A 22,107-nucleotide genomic window follows, 5' to 3' on the forward strand; every position below is an offset into this window, starting at 1 on the left:
GGAAAGGACAACAGAGAAGTGGGTGAAGGGAAATGTCAGACAGGGCAAGATATGACAAAATCATAATTTATAAATTATCAAGGGTTTCATGAGGGAGGGGGCAGCGGGGAGGGAAGGGGAAAATGAGGAGCTGATGCCAGGAGGGCTTAGTTGGAGAGCAAATATTTTGAGAATGACGAGGGCAATGAATGTCCAAATGTGCTTTATACAATTGATGCATGTATGGATAGTGATAAGAGTTGTATGATCCCCAAATAAAATTATTAAAAAAATACGCAACATATTTTCAGTACATGATAGAGCAATGTATCTGTTTTCTGTGATAACACATTAAAAATGGAATCTAGCACTCGGTTTAATAACTACCATAATTTCAAATAAATTATGAGCGTAAAAGCTAAAAAAAATGTAGCTGGTTGTGCTACATAGTGCTTTCCACTTTTCTGTAGTATTTTTGTTATGGTTGAACATTTCATTTTAAAAAGTGAAAAATATATGCTTTTCAAAATAAATTTGCTACACTGAACTTTCTCAGAGATAAAAACTAAACTCTCCTTTGACTGCTGTGATGGCTATGGAGAACATTTGTAAGCTTGCAAGTCCCTGGCTATACGATAACAACACAGGAGATACTGCCAAGGGAACACTTCCGAGCTTATGTGACAGTTTAACATACTCTCTCCATCTGATTAATCCCCACAGACTGTAACGTTCAGTGTATCAATGGCTTTCTCTGAAAAACCTTATCCACTGCCTAAGCTCACTACTATCACAATGTACATGGAATCAATAGACGTCCTGGGATTAATCCTCAATGAGCCTCTTATATTTTAATATGTCATGATAAAATCACCGATTGCCTTTTGTTCTAGGTAATCTTCTCAAAGACATTTGTATTTTTTAAAGTTTTGAAAGATAACGTGTCTCTCTGAAATAAGTGGCAGACCTGCTTGCCGTCTATTATAAAAGATTCAGGTTACTCAGCCAAAGGTTCCTTTCTTATCAAGCATCCTGCTGTGTGTGCACAGATGTTCCCTGGTCCTCTGCACTCCCTTCCTCCTGTGGAAACGAAGGCTTGAGGAATCAATGTGATGTTGACATTTGGGTAACAGCTATTGCCGTGAGTACTAAACTGTGATTCCTCTCTGGCCTAAGAGTGTCGTGTGTTCAAATGTTTCTGTGGAACTGTTGCTAGCTAACTTTTTTAATAGTAGATATAACAAAATGGTGCTGTTTTCATCGTTCTCACCATTTGATGTCAAAGACGAGAAACTGAAAGAGATACTGCATTGAGAGAAATCCAAGGCATTTGTGGTAAGCATGCTAACCAAATTATTACCAACTTATTATTGCTTGGCCATAGCACTTTATTCCTGGTAATGAAGCAGAGTTGGGGAGATAATTATGGCCAAGTACAGGAATATAGATGCAAAGGCATTTGCCTGACTAGTGCAGTGGGAATTGTTCATTCTCCTCCGGGCAAGAGGACTTACCCATCAGGTGATTAGCCTCCAGTAGGCCCTAGGGTAACAATTCTCTGGAACTGGCAATTTTGCCAATTAGATATTCTGGTCCAAAGTACCCTTTGACATTTTGGATGTATCACCTCCCTTGACAAGACTACCGGGTGCACCTCTTTTCTTTTTTTTTTTTTTTTTTTTTTAAACATTTTATTAGGGGCTCATACAACTGTTATCCCAATCCATACACACATCAATTGTGTAAAGCGTATTTGTACATCATTTCTCAAAACATTTTCTCTCCATTTAAACCCCCGACATTAGGTCCTCATTTTTCCCCTCCCTCCCCACTCCCCTCTCCCACATGAGCCCTTGATAGTTTATAAATGGGTATTTTGTCACCTCTTTTCAAAAGATGCTATTAGCTCATTTCTGGCCTCCTGTCAAAAGTGGACGATTTTTCCAAGTTGACCATGTGACACTACAGCCTGACTGTCCCATTTGCGGGAGGGTGGGGGCTGGAGGTGGGCTAGCAAATGAGAAAGGTCCAAAACCCACTTGTCAAATTAAAATAGTATACTTAAAATGCAGCTGGATTTTTCCCAGCAGTGTCTCAGCATCTAACTAAAAAGTAGTGCCTTACCCTTTGGAAGGAGCTCTGGTGGTACAATAGTTGAAGTGCTTGTCTAACCACAAGGACAGTGGTGGAACTCAACAGCCACTCTGGGACAGATGTGCATGGCAGTCTGCTTCTGTGAGGTGTACAGCCTTGAACTCTGTGCAGACCATTCTATCCTGCCTTACTGTGGCACTCTGAATTGGGATGCTCAAAGACAGAGGGTGTGGGTTTTACTCTTGGGATAAACTTTATCCCCTGCTCTGCAACTAAAAGAGAGCAACTGGGCCAACTGGAGTTTCAGACCATCAAAAACTCATGACCATTGAGTAAATTCTGACTCACAGTGAGTTGATGGGGCAGGCTAGGTGCCCCTGTAGTTTTAAGAAACTGTAACTCTTTTTTTTAAAATAATTTTAATGGGGGCTCTTACAGCTCTTAGAACTATCCACACATCCATTATGTCAAGAATATTTATATCTATGTTGCCATCATCATTTTCAAAACATTTTCTTTCTACTTGAGCCCTTGGTATCAGCTCATATTTTTCCTCATGAACCTTGATAAATTATAAATTATTAGTATTTCCATATCTTACACCATCCTTTGTCTCCCTTCACCCATGTTTCTGTTGTTTGTCACCCTGAGTGTGTGGGGGGGAGGGGGGCAAAGGGGGGCAGGGGAGAATTATACGTAGATAGTTGCAATCGGTTTCCCCTTTCTCCCCAACACCTTCCCCCTAACTTCATGGTATCACTACTCCCATTATTGTTCCTGAGGGGTTTATCTGTCCTGGATTCCGTGTGTCGAAACTTATATATATCAGTGTACATGCTCTGGTCTAGCCAGATTTGTACGGTAGAACTGGGGTCAGGATAGTGAGGTGGGAGGAAGCATTAAAGAACTAAAGGAATGTTGTATTTTTTGTGGCTGCTCTTTACGGGAGTTGAAAGCCCCATCTTGCTCCCTTTGATTCATCAAAGTCCCCCTAAATGCCTCAGCCTACTTCACTAATAGTTCAGCTAAATTGAAACTCAACAGTGTCCATTTGACTGCTGTAGCTGTTCACGCTCAGCACAGATAGAAATAATGAAAAAAATAGATTGTACCATTCAGCTCAGTCAGAACTCAAAGCCATTCTCATAGATGTGGTCAATACGTTTCTTGATGAACCTTGTTATATTTTCACCAACTGAGCTATTGCCAATGATCTAGCTGTTTGGTCTGCTTTTTGGGAAACTACAGACTGGCAGATTGAAGACACCCTTCCTTGTTTCCACAGACTTTAGAATTAAATCCTAGCCACTGACCTGATCATCTGGGTCAGCTGAAATGACTATTCTTATATTTACATAATTGTGTACTTCGAAAACTATTTCTCTTGCATAAATACCCACTGAGACATAAGCATGATGAATCAAAGAACTTGTATAAATGCCACTATAAGGCAAACTTATTAAAGCACAGTAATAGCAGGTTAAAATTCTAGTCTCACCTTTGTTGCCAAGGATTTGAGTTTTCCAAGTAGTGACTGTTTATTGGAATACACAACCTCCTCTTCATTGTCTTCTCCTTCCATGATTGCACAACTGTCTGCAGCTGGAAGCTCACATTCTTTTGAGTTGGCCGTCATTACTAATTTGGAGTATTTGTACTCCAATCTGAAGAGTGATTAAAAGATAAACAAATTCATAAATGAACAATTTAATAAAAAGAAATAAATAACTGGCAGTTTATTTTTAATATAAAATAGTGCATATTTTAGGTGGATGTCTTATTTACTGCTGCTATGCAGAAATACCAGATTGAATGGTTTTAACAAACAGGAATTTATTCTCTCACCACTGAGGAAGCTAAAAGTCCAAATTCAGGGCCCTAGCTCTCAGCCCAGGAATTCTTTCTCTGGAAGCTCTGAGGGAAGGTCCTTGTCATCAGTATTTCCATATGGCTAGGAGTTTGCTAGCAAAAGGACCCTGGATGCAAAAAGCTCATGCCAATCTCAGCTCTTCTTCAGGAATTGGTCCCCCTCTCCTGCTTTGCCCTCCTGTCAGAGGATTGCAGGGTTCAGCCATGGAAAACATCCCCAACATCAGATCACAGCTGGGACTAGCTTAATGGTAAATCCTTGTGTAACTGATTGACTTATCACATTAGATCACATCATAGGACATGATCATTACATAACTGCCAAACCAGGGAATCACAGTCCAGCTAAAATGACATGTATTTTGAGGGGCACAATTTAATCCATGCTATATTCCTCCAGCTCATTAAATTGTTTATTGTATAGCCACTTCACCAACAAATTCCCCTCATCTATGGCCAAAGCTATTCGTTCATTCATTTATCCATCATTTTACATACAAATATTTCCCAGAATTTCAGAGAGAGTGCAAAACAGTTAACTCTACCACTGTTTTAATTTGATTACATTGCCCAATTAAGAAGGTGACTATTGTTTTCTTAATGTATGACTATCTGGAAGTTAATTTACAATAAGGCTTGTCAAAGTTTAGTTTAAAAATATGATAATATCAAACAGGCAAAGAACTTGGTCTTTACTATGACTCTATATCATTCTTCATTTATCATTAACATCCTAGATATTACAATTGTCCCTAGGTATAAAAATATTGAACTTTCACAAGCCTACTATGCAAATTATTTTTAAAGATTCAAATCATATAACAAATCAAGATACACCCAGAGGTTAGCCCAATATTCAACCTCAGATATTTTTAGTCCTGAATAAAGAAATGTGATATTCATCGATATATTTAGTCAGTCTCCTGGCAAATAGATGCCTATAGGAAATGGCAAAGCAAAAGATGGGTCAAGAAGACAGTATGATGTATAAAAAGAGCAACAAGTGCACAAGAAAATCAGCCTTCCAGTTTCACCTGTGCCACCATCTACCTGCGTGACCAGGAGCCTCCATTTTTCTTAGTCTGTATAATTAATTGGTCCAATCAAATGATCTCTAATGTTTTGTGATATCAACTAAATAGACAAAGCTTTGGCTTGCTTTTGCTTTTTCTTTATTTTTATAAATGGAGTGCAATTATAGGTCCGGGTTTTATAGCAATTACAAGCGATGGGCTGCTAACTGCGAGGTCATGAGATTGAAACCACTGCTGCTTTGAAGGAGCAAGATGGGCTTTTATTCCACTGTAAAGCAGTGGTTCTCCACCTTCCTAATGCCGCGACCCTTTCATACAGTTCCTCATGTTGTGGTAACCCCCCAACCATAACATTATTTTCATTGCGACTTCATCACTGCCATTTTGCTACTGTGATGAATCAGGCGACCCCTGTGAAAGGGTCGTTCCACCCCCAAAGGGGTCACAACCCACAGGTTGAGAATCGCTGCTATAAAGAGTTATATTCTCAGAAACCTTTTGAGAGGGTTCTAGTGTGTCCTATAAGTCACTGTACACCAGAATTGACTCAATGGCAGTGAGTTTGGTTTTTTAAATTTATAATGGGTTGACGCCACCTCATGGTACAACCCCAGGGGCACCATTCATGTACAGTCTAAAGTGCAGTTCAGTGAGTGAATATTTACGAAAGACGAACCAACAACAAACATGTTGAGTTGGTCTAAATGTGTCTTCATAGGGACGCATTGGCTTGCTTTCTTAGAGGAGAAATATTTCAATAGGAGACACGTGTCTTGTGTCTGAGAAATTCTTTTGTATATAAGGGTTAAATCTAAAATTTTCCCAACTGTTGGAATCCCCAGTTCTGTTGGACTGTGATTTTTTCAGTGACGTTACTTACTTTTTATTCTTTTTCCAGAAATAACAAGTTAGGGCCACCAGCAAAACAGCTGTAAAAGCTCCCACGCCTGCTCCCACTTTCAGCCAAAAGTCAACTGCTTCGCAGGTTGACAGCTTCTTCTCAGGCAAAGACATTCCTTTAATGCACCATTTAGGTTCGTTCCACACGTATAAGGTTTCCTTTTAAACAAGCAAACAAAAAAACACCGCATAAAAACAAGGTCCATATTGAACTGTGGATGCCAGATGGGTTACGAGGTCAGTTTCTCATGGGGAAGAGGAGTGCTGCCAATTCTTTATTCATAGGAGGCACAGAAAATTATTCGAGGAAGTTCAGCATTCATCCGTTGAAACTCCCGGAAGACAAGAAAGTGATCCAGTAAAGAGTGAGTAAGGAAATCGTGAATAATGGTAAGGAAGCTGAGTAAACATGACTTCATTTGGGCACATCATTTTGTCTATTTTCCTCAAATGTCTGGTGATCTCGGATGTTGTAAGTCATTTTTGGATGGAAGTATAAGTTAGTGAATATTGTTAGCTGACTTGAATGCCACCCTTACATAAAGTAGGTTCACGGGCGTCTCACCAAAGTAGAAGAGCAGACCATGAATTCTGGCCGTGGAGGAGCACCACGTCCAGCCAGCTTTGGTGAGCGGTGTGAGAGCAGGCACCCAAACCGCACCTGTCTCCCTCATACCAAAATAGAAAGGCTACAATTCTGTATAATCACTACTCAGACCAGTTATTCTTATTCCTCCAAACTAGATAATTCTATTTCTTTCTGGTAATATTTTTCAAACTGTGCCTTGCAACTTACAATATACTGGATTTCAAACCACAATTTAATATCTGTATAATGGGGAAGATTAGAAGACAATGCACAGATCCTTATAGACTTCAACACGCACAATAGCAATTTGCATGACAATTATACCATTGATTAAGAAGAGGATATTAAATCTTTTGCTCATTGTGTCTCATTAAATTTTCTAGTGTGTGATAATAACTTTGATCAACATCCTAAGAGAAGGATAATGCCATGACATTTATTTTTATGTTAACTTAATTTGCAGTTAGTCATGGAGTGCCGTGCAGTAGATTCTTACTTACTTAGACCAAAAATTTGGCCAAGTTTTGAATAAGAATTTGCTGCATGTTTTTCAGAAAAAAATCTTAGTGATTGAATGTTTTTAGTGCATGAAAATGATAGCATCTTCATTAACCTTTGTTCAGATGAGTCACTTGTAAAGTGGACTGCATTGCTTTTGTAAGCAAAACCGCGCAGTGAGAAATACAGAGGGCTTGCTCAACTGCTACATCCAGTGCAAAAACGTGGCAACTGAAAAAAAAAAAAAAAAAAAGGTTGGCTTTAGTCAATCCACGTTGACTTCACTTGAACGGAATCTTAAAAAGACGAAAAGAAAGAGCCTGTGGAAGAGTGTATGTGGCTCTGAGTCTTACATGGCAGGCTCCATTGTCTAAAGACAGTCTCACACAACAGTCTGAACACTCAAAGTGGTGAAGACAAGTGAGACCCAGAGCTTAACATTTCAATTAGCTCCTCAAATCCTGCCAGAGAAGAAAACAAGATCAAGTCATTCTATGATGATTGTTTAGAAAGCTCCACTACTAGTTCACGCAGTCTTACATCATTGGCAAACAAGAACATGGCTGACATTGCAGTGAAGGGGGGGGGAATCACTCTCTCAGTATGTAAATATTACAGAGTGGATTAAAGAGCAGTCCTCTTAGTGATAACAGAGCATCTCCTCAATCTTTACTACTGCATAGCATTTAGAAGTGATGCCTAATACAATTGGAGCCTGCTACAGATTTTTGGAGATCCAATTTGATAAGAGCACTTTTATCACAAATTGTACAGCTCTTGTGCGTTATACTAGATATATGTGGAGTACTTATTATGTTGTTTAAATTTAACATTATACACAAATGGATTAGATATATTTACAGAGTCACAAAAGTACACTACCAACAAAAGGTGATAAATTATAAAGGATGAGGCAGAAAATAAAGCTGAAGTTCTGAGCAATTATTGCAAAAGAAAAAAAATACTTATCAGTATTTGGCACTCCCTCTCGTTTTTCCTATCATAAAGCTTTGGTATCCAAAGAAATCCATTCTTATGTATGGGCATAATGGAGATTACAGTAAAAGCTGTTATTTGTATGAGTCTGCGTTCACGGAAGGAGAGACTTTTTGAAACATCGGATTTAGAGACTGGAAGGGATCCTCTCCACTTCCTGAAATGTACCCAAATTTGCTTGTTGTTGCATAGAATTTACAGGGGGCTTCAAAATTCATGGGAAAATGGAAATAAAACATAGGACAATTTTTCACAAACTATTCAAAGCGTCCTTCATACTAGGAATGTGTACCAAGTCAGGACTCACTCTCACATGTTTCTTTTTAAAACTCAATCTCATTTGCCAAATGTTTTCATTTGGTATGATAGAAGGCTATACTTTAATTGATTTTTCTCACAGTTCTCAAATTAAGTTTGGAACCAGAGTGGGAAGTCATAAATTTCAAAATATGAAACACATCAAAGTGTTCCCAAAGATAATTTTCTTTAGGCAAAAATAAATATTTAAAATAATTATCTAGCAATGATCTGTTCCCAGGACTCTGACAACATGCTGAAAAGAGCTTTTTAATGAAGGCAGTTTGAATAAAATAAAATTAGAGAAATTGGTGTGGCTCCATTACCTTCACCTTGAAATCATTGCCTTCCAAAGGGCAGTATTAAATATTAAAGAACATTTGGGTAAAATATCTTTTCTATGTATAAAACACTTGAGTTAAACTTGGTGCCCAAAGAACATAGCTTCACTTTTTATTTACTCTGAGAGTGATCATAAGTTTATGATAATTTGGGAATAAGAGCAAAGAAGAATTCCCATTGCAAAGCAAAAAAAGCACATCATTATTATTATGAGAATTAATAAGGAACTATTTTTGTGAAATGGGAATTTTCATCCTTGACCCACTTAAAATGTTAAAAAAGAAACTAGCTCAACAGGGTGCTACATGTGTGAGCATTTTCCCAGCATGCTCTGAGCTGAGATGAACTTCTCTATAGATAATACCTGATTAGTTTAATAAAACATTTCCTTCTTATCTTTAGTGCTAGTTCGGGATTTTTTCCATCTTTGTATTAAAATGTTAATAAGACTATCTTTACGTTAACTTTATGCTTATACTCTATCACACGTTTTTAAAAATATATTGCTCCCTGAAACAATTTCATTGCTAGATATAATCTTGTGTGTCTGAGTTTGTGTCTATGTACTAGGTTCAACATGTAATATATTTCTTACTACAGGTTCAATGTTATTAAAGTTTGAAAACAATACTTACCTATATGCTTCCTGCCTGCCCCACCTCAAGAGTGAACACCATTGCTGCCTTGTATGCATGAGATTAAGAGGGGGAAGGGGGTCACTGATTTCGTCCCCTCTCACATTCCTGCTTTGTAATCCTCCAATTAAGGCCCTTCAAGACTTCCTTGGGAGCCCTGGTGGATTAATGGTTACATGTTGGGCTGCTAACCACAAGGACTGCAGTTTGAAGCCACCAGCCACGCTGTGGGAAAAGACAAGGCTCTTTGCTCTCAACAAGAGGTAGGGTATCCGACTCTCGAAATCGACTGGATAGCAGCAGTAAGAACACTTCCGTGCACTGAAAAGCTCCCCCGAGCTCCTGTGAGCACTCTAGCCTGCTGCTGCTCCGTAAGGACCTATAGATCACTCTTATCCCGTTTGCCCTCTCAAACAAACGGCCATCGAGTCTATGCCAACTCATGGCCACCCTATAGGACAGGTTAGAACTGCCCCCGTGGATCTCCAAGACTGTAACTCTTGACCGGAGTAGAAAGCGTTTTCTCCCACGGAGCACGCTGGTGGTTTTGAACTGCTGACCTGTGGTTAGCAGTCCAATGCTAGCACCACCGGAGTTCCATTTGTCTTCCACCTCTCAGAAAGTCCATCAACCCCTCAGATCTTGTGATGGCCCTGTCCACTGGGACTCCAACATCAATACTGATTTATTCTCATCGGTGCTCCTGTACTACCCTTCCAGAAATTTGGTGAGGGAAACAGGGTAAGCAATTGTCCTCGAAGCAAGCAAAGTTACATTTCATTTACAGTACTCTTAGTTGCTACAATGAAAAGGCTGTATCAAACACTCCTGGCAGTTGTGCAAATCGACACAACCAAAGCAGTTTAGAACATTAAGTCTGTTGCCTGGATCCAACTAGTCTCCTTATAATAGTATACTCTAAGAAAATAACCAGATCTCTAAAAAAGATGTTTTATTATAGAACTATTTATAAATGCTTATTTTCAATTTGTTTCTGAAATGTTCAACAGGGAAGGTAATAAATCCCTAATTATAAAAATAGGATATTTATTAACCCCATTAAGGCCATATTTTCAAAAAATATATTTTAAGGCAAAATGTTTAATGATATATTAACTACAAAAGTCAAACTCAGAAAAGTATAAGAAAGAATCTGAATTTATTTTGAAAAACAAGAGAAAAAAGGAAACAGAAACTGCAGAATGTACGGATACATGTGTATGTATGAGACAAGAAAGGGGAGACACCAAATGAAAAGGCAGTAATAATAATAATTAATCATTATTTCTGAGTGGCGAGACTGAAATTGGGGTTTTCATTTGTCTTCGCTTTGTAGACCTGGATTGTAGATGCTAGTTTGAATTGCTTTTGAATTCAAAAACATGGGAGGAAATTTTTTAATATTTCATGGCAGTGAAGCAGAAACCTGCTTTTCTGAAGTGCTGGTCCCCCAGAACTGGGGTCCATTGTCAGAAGCACTCCTCTTATCCTAATGATGAGGGGGAAATTTTCAAACAAGCAGTAGTTGAAAGGCGGGTAGAGATATGTCACCATCACCTCAGACCTACATAATTTCAATCTCATTAGATAACTTCCTCTGTGTATCAGAAAGAGCCCAAACAGCATGCTATTGAGCGATCAGGTAAGGAAAACAAAGAAGAGGGGGTTGGGCAGGAAACAAAATGAAAAGCTAACATTTACTGAGCATTTCCCATATGTCAGATATGCATATTAATGATAGTGATAAGCATATTAATATCCTTGCGAAGTGTTTGTCCCTATTTTACAGACAATGAAACTGAGGCACGGATTGATAAAAAACACTTACACAAGATAACACATTAGAGTGCACAGCTTGGCAGCTACCTGTGACTGTCTGAGCCTGTTTTTAACCTTTACGAGCTGTTATCTCAAAAGAATTCTGTTTTCTTGAAACCCTCCTCTCATCACTGGCTCTACTATTTGTTCTCTCTCAGCCTTTGGACCCGACTCCTGGTTCACTCGCAATCCTAACCACGGTGCGAATGCATCTGCTGGCTTCAGTCAACCTCGTGAACCTACCTATTCAGACACCACCCCAGTGGGCAGCTGCCCCTTTGGCCTTGATGCAACTCAAGAGTATGACCTCAATAGGTGTATGCATATGTTTTCTAACAGGCAAGCCAAAGAAAAGTATTGCACACTATAGACTATAATATTTGTGAAACACGCTTTAGTTTTTAGACATGTTCCTTGTGGTGAACCAGTTATACCATTCCATATTAATTAAACCTATAATCACTATATAAGTAACACTTTTCCCTTAGTGATTTTAATATCCAGGCAACATAGCCCACAACTCCCTTGTCAAAATTAATTTCCCCAATCCCAAGACCCATCCAAAGCTACCCTTGCATATGACAGTTTAGCTACTGGACTTATAAATGCCACCTGCAGGTACATGTGAGCTTCAAAGTGTTTTACTGTGAGGGAGCTTCAACGAGTTTGTGGAAAATGGAGTTAAAAGGTAATGGATTTGAACCTGAGTTTCTTGGGTGCAAGTGATACTGGACTACAGAACTGTATCTTCAATGGCCTACAACCCCTTACCTGGAATCCTCTCTTACAGGCTCCTTCAATCTCATGGAAGTCACGCTCTGTGCAGAGAGGGCAAGCTTCAGCACTCTCCCACAGGAAATAGAATGTACACCCATCACAGGTGCCTGCTGGACACTTGCTGAAACAATAAAAGCAACAACATTAGTGACACATTCAAATACAATGCACCCAACAATTTAGAGAGATATCAATAGATCATGACACAAGGTTCTAGGAAGACTTCTTGGTAGAGGTGATGTCTAAGATGAGTCTAGGCGATCCAGTAATTAGAACAGAGGGAGAAAAGGCAAGGGTATTCTTGCTAGTGAATGGTAAGAGGGGTTTCAAAACGGAAAAATCCATTACCTTTTAACTCCATTTTCCACAAACTCGTTGAAGCTCCCTCACAGTAAAATGAATCAGAAATAAATGTTTTAAATCCATTGCCATCATATCAAATTCTGACTCCTAGAGACCCTGCACAGGGTTTCATGATAGTAAATTGTGGGAGTCTGCACATGTGGGAGTCTGCACGTCCCTTAGCCCATGACCTGCGCCGTCCGCTGTCTTTAAGCTTCTCATTCCCAGATTTCCCTGGCCTATTGTCCTGCCTGAGTTTGGCCTTTGTGATGATTGATGCTCGGTGGCAGGCAGCCGCCATGCTCATTGGACACCTCCGCCAGGCATCCAAGTGCACCTCATTTACATGTGGACCGTCCAAGAGCACCTCATTTACATGCGGACCTGTTTGAGGACTGATACCTGCCATTTCTTCCATATTGTAGTTACATGATTATTGGATACTATTTGTTACACTTTATGTAATGTTACCCACCATTGGGTATTCATTACACTTTATTAGCATATGATGTAATGCTACCCACCATTGGGTATTCATTACACTTTATTAGCATATGATGTAATGTTACCCACCCACCATTGGGTATTCATTACACTTTATTAGCATATGATGTAATGTTACCCGCCCACCATAGGGTATTTAAGCCCCTGCCTTCTGCTTAATAAATCGAGGCTTGATCAGATTCCTGTCTTGCCTCCATTTCTCCCGTCTCTTGCCACTCTTCATTCCCAGTCCCTCTTTCAGGTATCCACGTTGTTTGATGGCCCACGGGACGGGTCAGTAAATATTCATGGGAGTCAACAGCCTCCTCTTTCTCCCTGAAAAAGACTGGTGGTTTTGAACCACTGGCTCTGTGATTAGCAGCCCAATGGCTACCCCACAGCGCCACCAGGGTTCCTGGAAGGAAATCACAAGCAGGTTATTACTGGGGCTTATAGTGAATACTATAATCTAGAGAGGAACGTGGTAAAGGTTATGATTTCTGTTCAAGATAATAAAGTTTCCTTTAAGGTAATATAGGCATAAGGAGCCCTGGTGGCATAGTGGGCAAAGAGCTGGGCTGCAAACCAAAAGGCCAGCAGCGGGAACCCACCAGTTGCTCTGGGGAAGAAAATGACACTGTCTGCACCTGTCAAGTTCTACTCTGTCTTACAGGGTTACTGAAAGCCAGAAGCAACTCAATTGCTGTAAGTTTGGTTTTTTGACTACAGACAGAATGATGCATAGAACCAGAGTCTCTAGAGAGTGGGGACATAAAATGATTGCCTAAGGGGAAAACAAACAAGATTAGCCTAGGTTTCCCTGGGCTTAGCCTGACTCTGGAAGACAGGGTTAGCATCAGCACTCTGTGGACAATGCGAAGCGACAGGTGCAATGAGCCAAGCACTTATCGGTGCCTGCAGAGAGACTTTGTGAAATTCTGCTTTCTGGTGGGTGGGCCCATCTCATCAACTTGCTGCTCTCGTTTTAGGACACAGCATGGTACTAAATTAACCTGCTGCTACTGTGTACAGAAGCCTTACTGACTGAAGAGGGGAACTATTTGGAAAGTTTTAGGGGGAATGGCTGTTTTGTTCATGAATTCATTAAGACTAGGGAAATATTGTTCTATCGTATTTCCAACTCCCTTAAGTCAAATCATATAAATATGAGACAATGTCTTGAAAAATCTCTTTCAAACCTTAGCTGGCACTAAGTGGTAGGGGTCCTGAACATCTAATGGTAAAAAGGTAGTCACACCAAAACAGGTAGAATCCAAAAGCTCCTCCTTTTAAAATTTAACTTCAAATGCCCTTCTGATGATACTGACCAAAACTAACACACACACAAAATCAGTGATGTCAAGCCAATTCCTACTCACTGGGACTATTACAGGACAGAATAAAATTGTTACCATAGTATTTTCAAGGGTATAAATCTTTCTAGAAGGAGACTGCCACATCATTCTCCCAAAGAGCATGTGGGGGGTTGGAACCACTGACCTCTTGGTTAGTAATCAAGAGCTTTACCAGTGCACTTCCTGTGATATGCAGATGCTCACAGTATTATTTCAAGGATATATATTGGATGTTTCCTCATATATGACTTATCTAGAATAGGCAGTGAAAATAGACTAAAGTTTATTAGTTGGTTACCAAGGGAATACAGAGGGAACAGAAAAAAGAACAGCCCTAAGATTGGTTTAGAAACCAATCCTATTCTTGTCTGAACTCATGCTAACTAGTAGCATAGTCATCGAATACTCTAATTCTATGCAAAGTCACGTTCAAAGGTGCCAGTGGTTAGGATATCAATATAGCTTTGTTTACAGGATAGGAGGGGTGATAATTCAATTCATATTAAGCCCCAATTCCTATCTTCCTGAAAAGAGATTGATCTGCATTCTTACTCATTTTGCCATCCCAGAGTACAAGGCAACCCTTGAAGCAAAAGAAGATATCCTCAATTTAAACTAAATTTACATCCACCTTGTTATCTTTTTGAATGAATGGTCATTTCTGTCTGGAATTCACAGCATGCTTTAGTAATCCTGTAGCACCCTCTCCAACATGTTCCAACCATGGGCATGTACAATCTATTTAGACATCTTTGCTCATTGGTCTGCATGATGATCACAAACTAAGTTATAAAAGTAAGACAATTCAGACAGAGGCAAGATGGTGTCCAGGTAAGTAGCCCATACTGGGAGATCCATGATAATCGGGGTCCAGGGCAAGTGGGAGGATTCTGGTCAGTGAAAAGACCCCAACAACAACCCAGATTGCTTCCTCTGTCTGGGAGGTGACACTCCCCCACATGTGCCTTGCTCTAGAGCACCAGAGATCTGAACCCTGATACCTGGGATTTCTAGGGTGTGCCATGCTCCTTTTGCACGCTGCCACAGTCACCACTCACCAATTACACCCCACTTCCCCAGGCCTGCTCACACACCAGAAGCTGGACCCCTCCCTGCTGAGTTCCCCACAGTAACGGCCCGGCCACCACACAGCAGCTGTCCACCTGCAGCACTCCCCTAACGGAGCTATTCCCTTCTCCAGTGGTTCCCCTCTCTCCACAAGGCCCCATTCCGCCACTGCCAAGTTCTGGTCCCTCCCCCCACCCACACAGGGCCTCGGGGGCCGACCTGCAGTAAATTTGGTCACATGAGGGTGCAGGGGCTCTCTGCACCTTGGCCTGAGACCCCTCCACCGCTGCCACAGCCACGTCTACAGTGCCCATCTGCGGGGCACAGCGCCCGCCATTTCCCCAGCAGTGCCTCTCCTGGTCTGGAAGTACATCCTTGGTCCAGAAGGCATCCTTCCTCAACATCTAGTCTGCTTCAGGACCCAGGAGATCAGTGACCTGGTCCCTGTAGCTCCCCAGCCCATGCTGGCCACACTACCTCAGATCGCAACGCAGCCACTACTCACCAATTGGCCCCCCTCAGCCTTATCACTATTCCCAGAGCTGCTCTCCTCCCACCACCCACAACAGGAGTGGCCTGTCCCAGGCCAGCACAGAGCTCCTTCCCACAGCAGCAACAGCAGCCCCCACCAGTGTCAGGCAGCTCCATCCTGTGGAGTCTTTCCCCCCAGGCACCTGCACCTGTGGCAGTGGGGTTGTCCCCACCTTCACTCAGCACTCCCTCTTGTGGTAGTGAGGCCTCCCCCATCATTTTCTTCTATTCGGTGCCTTTTAAAAAAATAATAAGGCTGTAAATCATGGCCTTACAGGCTAGACCAACTTGGCCCAGGAGCATACATACAGTCACCAACCTCACTCCAGTCTCTGTGGCCCTTCATTACCATTGGCCACTGAGTCACTGCAGCACCCTGAATGCACAGCAGTCAACCTACCACCATAATAGGCCGCAGACAGCCCTCAAAAACACCCTTACCAGTCACACAAAGAAAGAGCACAGGGCCCCTTGATCTCCCAGAAACATGGTGCCCAGCTCTACAAAATTGTCATGTAAACAACAGCATACCACAGCACTTCCAACAAGAAAACAAGAAAGACAAAAGACAAAATGCAACCGCAGAGCTAACGATGCTCACAGAAGAATCAGAAGTAGATCTGCCACAAAAATAAATTTCAGAAGGTTGTTTGGAATAATATAGGAGATGAAGGAAGCAACACAGAATAAGGATGCAATGATAGAGGAGATGAAGTCCACGATAAAGGGCATGAAGTCCATGCACCAAAGGGGAATACAAGAGCTAATAGATGAGGTAACAGAAGCTAAACACAAGATCAAGGATCTCACGAACAGACTAGAGGGGGCTAATACGATTCTTGAAGACAATCAGGCAGACCTCAGCAAATGAAAAAGACAGTCAAACAAGATAATAAAAGAGGCAGAAGAAAACCTGAGATCAATGACAGATGCTATGAATAAGAACAATATTTGAATAATTGTTCTACCAGAACAAGACACAATAAATAAGTCATTAGCAAGGGAATTTCTGGAAGCAAACTTTACCACAATAAAGAATGAGAATCAGACACTCATACAGGAAGCAGAGAGGACACCAATTAGGCTAAACCCCAGGAAGAACTTACCAAGGCATATAATAGCTAAATTATGCAACTTCGAGGAAAAGGAGAAAAGTTTAAGAGCAGCAAGAGAAAGGAAGACAATCACATAAAAGGATGCTCAGGTAAGAATATGCTCAGACCTATCACCAGAATCCATGAAAAGGAAGAGAGAGTGGAGTAACATCTTCCAAAAGCTAAAAGAAAAAAACACTCGCCCCAAAATACTCTACCCTGCCAAATTATCTATTAAGATAGAATGAGAGATAAGGATCTTCTAGGACAAGGAAAAACTCAAAGAATATGCCTTAAGACATCCAACCCTGCAGAAGGCCCTTGCTGACTCACTATGGTCAGAAGCCCAAAATTCACCAAGCACAAGCAGGAGACCACCATATAGCCCAGCTCCATACAGAAGCCAACGTGCTGATAACAATTACCAAGATAACATGACCTCAAAGAGAAAAGCAGTCAAGAATGAAGCCACACACACAAACACAGCACACTGACATGAAGGGAGATAGGAAAATACCCAACACAAAGGCATGAGATGAAAGCAATGAATCCACAGATTGTGATAACAATACTATATGTCAACAGTCTCAATTCATACACTAGAATAAAAAGGTTAGCAGACCGGCTCAGAAAACATAACCCATCAATCTGTTGCCTGCAAGAGATACATCTTAAGCTCACAGACAAAAATGGCCTAAGAATAAAAGGCTGGTGGAAAATATACCAGGCAAAAGATAATTTTTAAAAAAATCAAGGGTTGCAATCCTAATCTCCTACAAAATTGACCTCAAGGTTCAAACCATAAAAAAGAAAATAAGGAACAGCACTATACAATGCTTAAAGGATCAGTAAACCAGGAACCTGTGAGCATAAAAAATATATATGCGCCTAACAAACGACCCGTGAAATTCCTCAAACTATTCAAAAGATTAAAAAAAGAAATCACAGATTCAACGATCATACTAGGTGACTTTAATACACCACTAACAGAGAAAGCTGTATCATTGGGAAGGAAGCTCAGCAAGGAGGCTACAGATCTAAATACTACAATTAGGCAACTGGACCTGATAGACATATATATAGTTTTCCATCCAAACACACAAAAAAATTCACATTCTTTTTAAGCACTCATGGCTCATTTTTGAAAACAGACCACATGCTGGGACACAAGCCTGAGTAAATTCAAACACATAGAGATTACTCAGACGTCCTTCTTGGATCACCATGCCATAAAGGTGGAGATTAATAAAAGGATGACCCCAAAAAAGGGGTGGGGGCAAACACTAGGAGGATGAATAACAATCTTCTGCGACATGAATGGGTACTGACCCAGATTAGAGAGGAGTTTAGGACATTTCTAGAAACTAATGAGAATGAGAATACAACATAGCCAAATTTATGGGATACTTCAAAATCAGTTATCAAACGTAGCTTGACAGTAATTAATGCATATATGAAAAAGGAAACGAAACCTATGACTGATATGCTATCACAAAACCACCAGCAACTAGAACAGAGTCAACAAACATAACAACCCTTCCAATAGCAAAAGAAAAGAAATAATAAAAATTAGGGCAGAGTTAAAGTAGTGGGAAGACAAAAGAACAATGCAAAAGATTAAATCAGCAAAAAGTTGGTTCTTTGAAAGGATCAACAGAATCAACAGACTGCTGACAAACCTAACCAAGAAAAGGAAGGAACAAACATCAATAGCCAGCATGAAGGATGAAACAGGGGGAATCACAACAGACCCCAATGAGATTAAAAGGATAACCACAACGTACCATGAAAGTCTGTATTCTAATGAATTGAACAATGTGGAAGACATGGACAAATACTTGGAAAAATAATCCCTCCCTAGATTATTCCAGATAGAGGTCAAGAACCTCAGCAGACCCATAGCAAAAGAAGAAATAGATATGGTTATCAAGAAGCTACCAACAAAAAAAACTCCTGGACCAGACAGCTTCACAGGAGAATTCTACCAAACATTCAGGGAAGATCTGATACTGATCCTTCGCAAATTATTCCAGAGAGTAGGAAAGGATGTAAAGCTCCCAAACTCATTTTACAAAGCCAGTATAATTTTGATACCCAAACAGAGCAAAAATCCCACAGGAATAGAGAACTACAGACCGCTATCTTTAATGAATAAAGATGCAAAAATCCTTAACAAGATATTTGCCAGTAGAATACAAAAGTATATAAAATATATCATCCACCATGATCAGGTAAGATTCATCCAAGGTATGCAGGGATGGTTTACATCGAAAATCCATCAATATTATACACCACATTGATAAGAAAAAGTATAAGAATCACATGATAATATCAATAGATGCAGAAAAAGCATTTGACAACATCCAACACCCATTCCTAATTAAGACACTCAAAAAGATAGGAATGGAAGAAAAATTCCTCAAGTTAATACAAACTATCTAAGAAAAGCCAACAGCCAACATCATAGTCAATGGAGAAAAGACTAAATCAATCCCACTGAAAAAGGGGACCAGACAAGGATGCCCCTTGTCCCCACTTCTATTCAATATCACACTGGAGGTCCTAGCTAACTACATATAAGACAGCAGGACATTAAAGGTATCCAAATGGGAGAGGAGGAAGTGAAACTAGCGCTATTTGCAGACGACATGATTCTGTTTATTGACAATTCCAAAAGCTCCACAACAGGAGTACTGACAGCAAAAGAGGAATATGGAAGAGTGGCAGAATACAAGATCAAGATACAGAAGTCTATTGGTTTTCTATATACACCGGACAAGACCATGTAAGAGGAGATCAAGAAAGCAGTACCCTACACAATAGCCAAGAACAAATTGAAATATTTAACGATATAGTTAACAACAACAAAAAAGACTTATACAAGGAAAACTAGCGAACCCTACTACAGGAAACCAAAAGCGACCCCCCACAAATGGAAAAATATCCCACAGTTGTGTATATGAAGACTCAATATAGTAAAGATGTCAATCTTACCCAAGGCCACATTATCTTGATTCAAGTGCCACATCTATATTCCAATGTTAAAAACTAGAGGGAGGAGACTGGAAAGGGTATTGGCTCAGGCCATCAAAGGAAAAGAGTAGTTTAAACATTTGCCAAGTAAAGCATTCATGTTTTACCTTGTGCCTTGTTGTTCTGTTGGTAAGGAGTCTGTCTTTTCCCCTCTCATTTTCATCATATCCAAAAACACAATTGGAATTATTGTTCATATAATCTTTGCCATTTCACAGGGAGGACCTGATTCAAACTGTGAAACATGTTTATAGCAAAAGATCAAATGTGGATGTTCCACATCTTACATGATTCATTGGGTTAAAAGAATTAAAGAATTGATTCCACGTTAAAGTACTTTTTAACTGAGACTGTCTTTTTTAAAGTGAATTCTACCAAGAAGAAAGGCACTGACTCATTCTGATTTTTGACACTTTAATGGCAGCTTTATAAATTACATCAGTGTCTTCTTTGATTTTTTTCTCCAGCTTCTGTAGTTCTTTGGGACGTATGTGTACTGTTCATAGGCCTTTGTGTTTTTACAGTGCTTTAAACTTGTCTAAATTGTTCTCTCACTTTATCTTTTTAACTATTCTGTGCAGGAAGTGTAGCAGATGTTCTCCTTTTGGCAAATAATAAAAACGAGGCCAGGTGAAGGTATTAAAAGTCAAGTCCAAAGTATGATTCAAGTATTTCCTCCAGGACGTTTGGCAAATGTGCTTAATCTTCCCCTCTTTTTAAAAATGTACTGCCTTTTCCCCCCTAAAACTTTAATGTATGTATTTATTCTTGTTTTCCCAAGATAAGTACCTATATACTCACGTATAAGCCGACCCAAATATAAACTGAGGCACCTAATTTTACCACAAAAACTGCATTAAAAATGTGCTGAAAAACTCAGCTTATACCTGAGTATATATGGTTCTTTATTTTCTTTAAAACTTCTCCATGTTGAAAAGATAAAATAGAAAATAATTTGGGGGAGGGGGCGAGGGAGCATATTGGTAATTAGGGTTAAGTGATCATAAACATGTAATTACTTTAAAAGTGGCAAGTCATTGTTATGCAAATAAGAAATACATCCTCAAAATTTTTTTCTAATTGTGTATTTCAGTATGTGTGTGTGTTTTATTGTGGTAAATATACATTTCACAAAATATTTGCTATCTCAACACTTTTCACATGTACAATTCAATGCTATATTATATTTACTATGATGTTCAAAAACCACCATTACCATTTTCCACATTTTCTATCACCCTTAAAAGAAACTCCGTGTCCCTTAATCAAAGCTTGGCATGTATCCACCTAAAGTACAACAATTCACCTCTCCCTCCCTGCCTAGAGGAATTAAGAAAATGGAAGAAGACACAGAGAAACAATTAATCCAATAGTCTATGGACCAACAGATCATCAATACCTGGGACTTTTGCTAAATGAGCTAGACGGTGCTCAGCTACCACTGTGGACTGCTCTAAAAGGTATCAGATTAGACAGTCCTAGAGAGTGGACAGGAAATGTAGAACAAATCTTAAAATCATTAAAAAAAATTTTTTTGAAACCCAGATTGCAGGTCAGATAGAGACTCGTGGAACCCTTAAAACCTTTAGAAATCTCTCATTCTGGAACTGGTCTCCTTTCTCCTTGCTCAATTTTCAGCCAAACAACAGATAGGTCTAAAAGGGGAACAATACTCTAGTGAGATACACATCTTAAAATAACCAACCACTCGGGATTGAAAGAGCAGCATTTACCCGAAGACACAATTCAAAAGAGTTAGGAAAGAAGAAGCCATGGAAACAAGAAACAGGGAGGAAGTATTTGTTGTGTGATGTTAACATTGTGGAGAGTTCAATCAATGACATGAAACAAAATGCATAGGCATTACTGCAAGAAAATGAATTTTCTCTGTAAATCTTCATTCAATTCCCCAAAATAAAAATAAATAAATTGGTAGACACGGGCTGGAATAGTCCTTTCCCAAAGATCAAACCTAACACTACATTAACATCCAACGTATCCTAAAACTTTGAGAGACACTCTAAACCAGAATTTATGAAATAACTCCCCTAGAGTGTCCAACCCCTATCAGCACATAACTGAGAAATATCTCCCTTGGTGACATACATTCCCAGAGGTTCTACTCAATGATGAAGATGAATTTGGGCTTTGAAGCTGGTTCTGGCAAAACAACATTAGACTGATTCATAAACTATTTAAGCAGTTAAATATAGTCATAAGTTAGGGAAGAAACATATGATTTTCCTTTAATCATTAATAAAGAAAAGCCTGTTTGAGGAAAGATGACTCATTTAAAAGATAATACTGATAATCCACTGCTCAGCTGTGTTATCCCCTGGGATAAATGTGGTATTTGCCTCTCTGCTTAGTGTG

General features: G+C 39.8%; 1 protein-coding gene across 2 annotated transcripts in view; it reads right to left on the bottom strand.

Annotated features, from left to right (window-relative positions):
- Positions 1 to 22,107, bottom strand: part of ELAPOR2 (endosome-lysosome associated apoptosis and autophagy regulator family member 2) — a 124,190-nt gene that overhangs the window by 7,372 nt on the left and 94,711 nt on the right. For both annotated transcript variants that reach the window (XM_045288893.1, XM_004702635.2), the window contains 3 exons: positions 11,823 to 11,949; positions 5,857 to 6,035; positions 3,572 to 3,737 (listed from right to left, as the gene is read on the bottom strand). In XM_045288893.1, the coding sequence (XP_045144828.1) occupies positions 3,572 to 3,737; positions 5,857 to 6,035; positions 11,823 to 11,949 (472 nt within the window). The remainder of the gene's footprint in view (positions 1 to 3,571; positions 3,738 to 5,856; positions 6,036 to 11,822; positions 11,950 to 22,107) is intronic.

This window comes from Echinops telfairi, unplaced genomic scaffold (genome assembly GCF_000313985.2).
Source record: "Echinops telfairi isolate 266 unplaced genomic scaffold, ASM31398v2 ScPeMD7_23;HRSCAF=83, whole genome shotgun sequence".
In the NCBI taxonomy this organism is placed as follows: domain Eukaryota; kingdom Metazoa; phylum Chordata; class Mammalia; order Afrosoricida; family Tenrecidae; genus Echinops; species Echinops telfairi.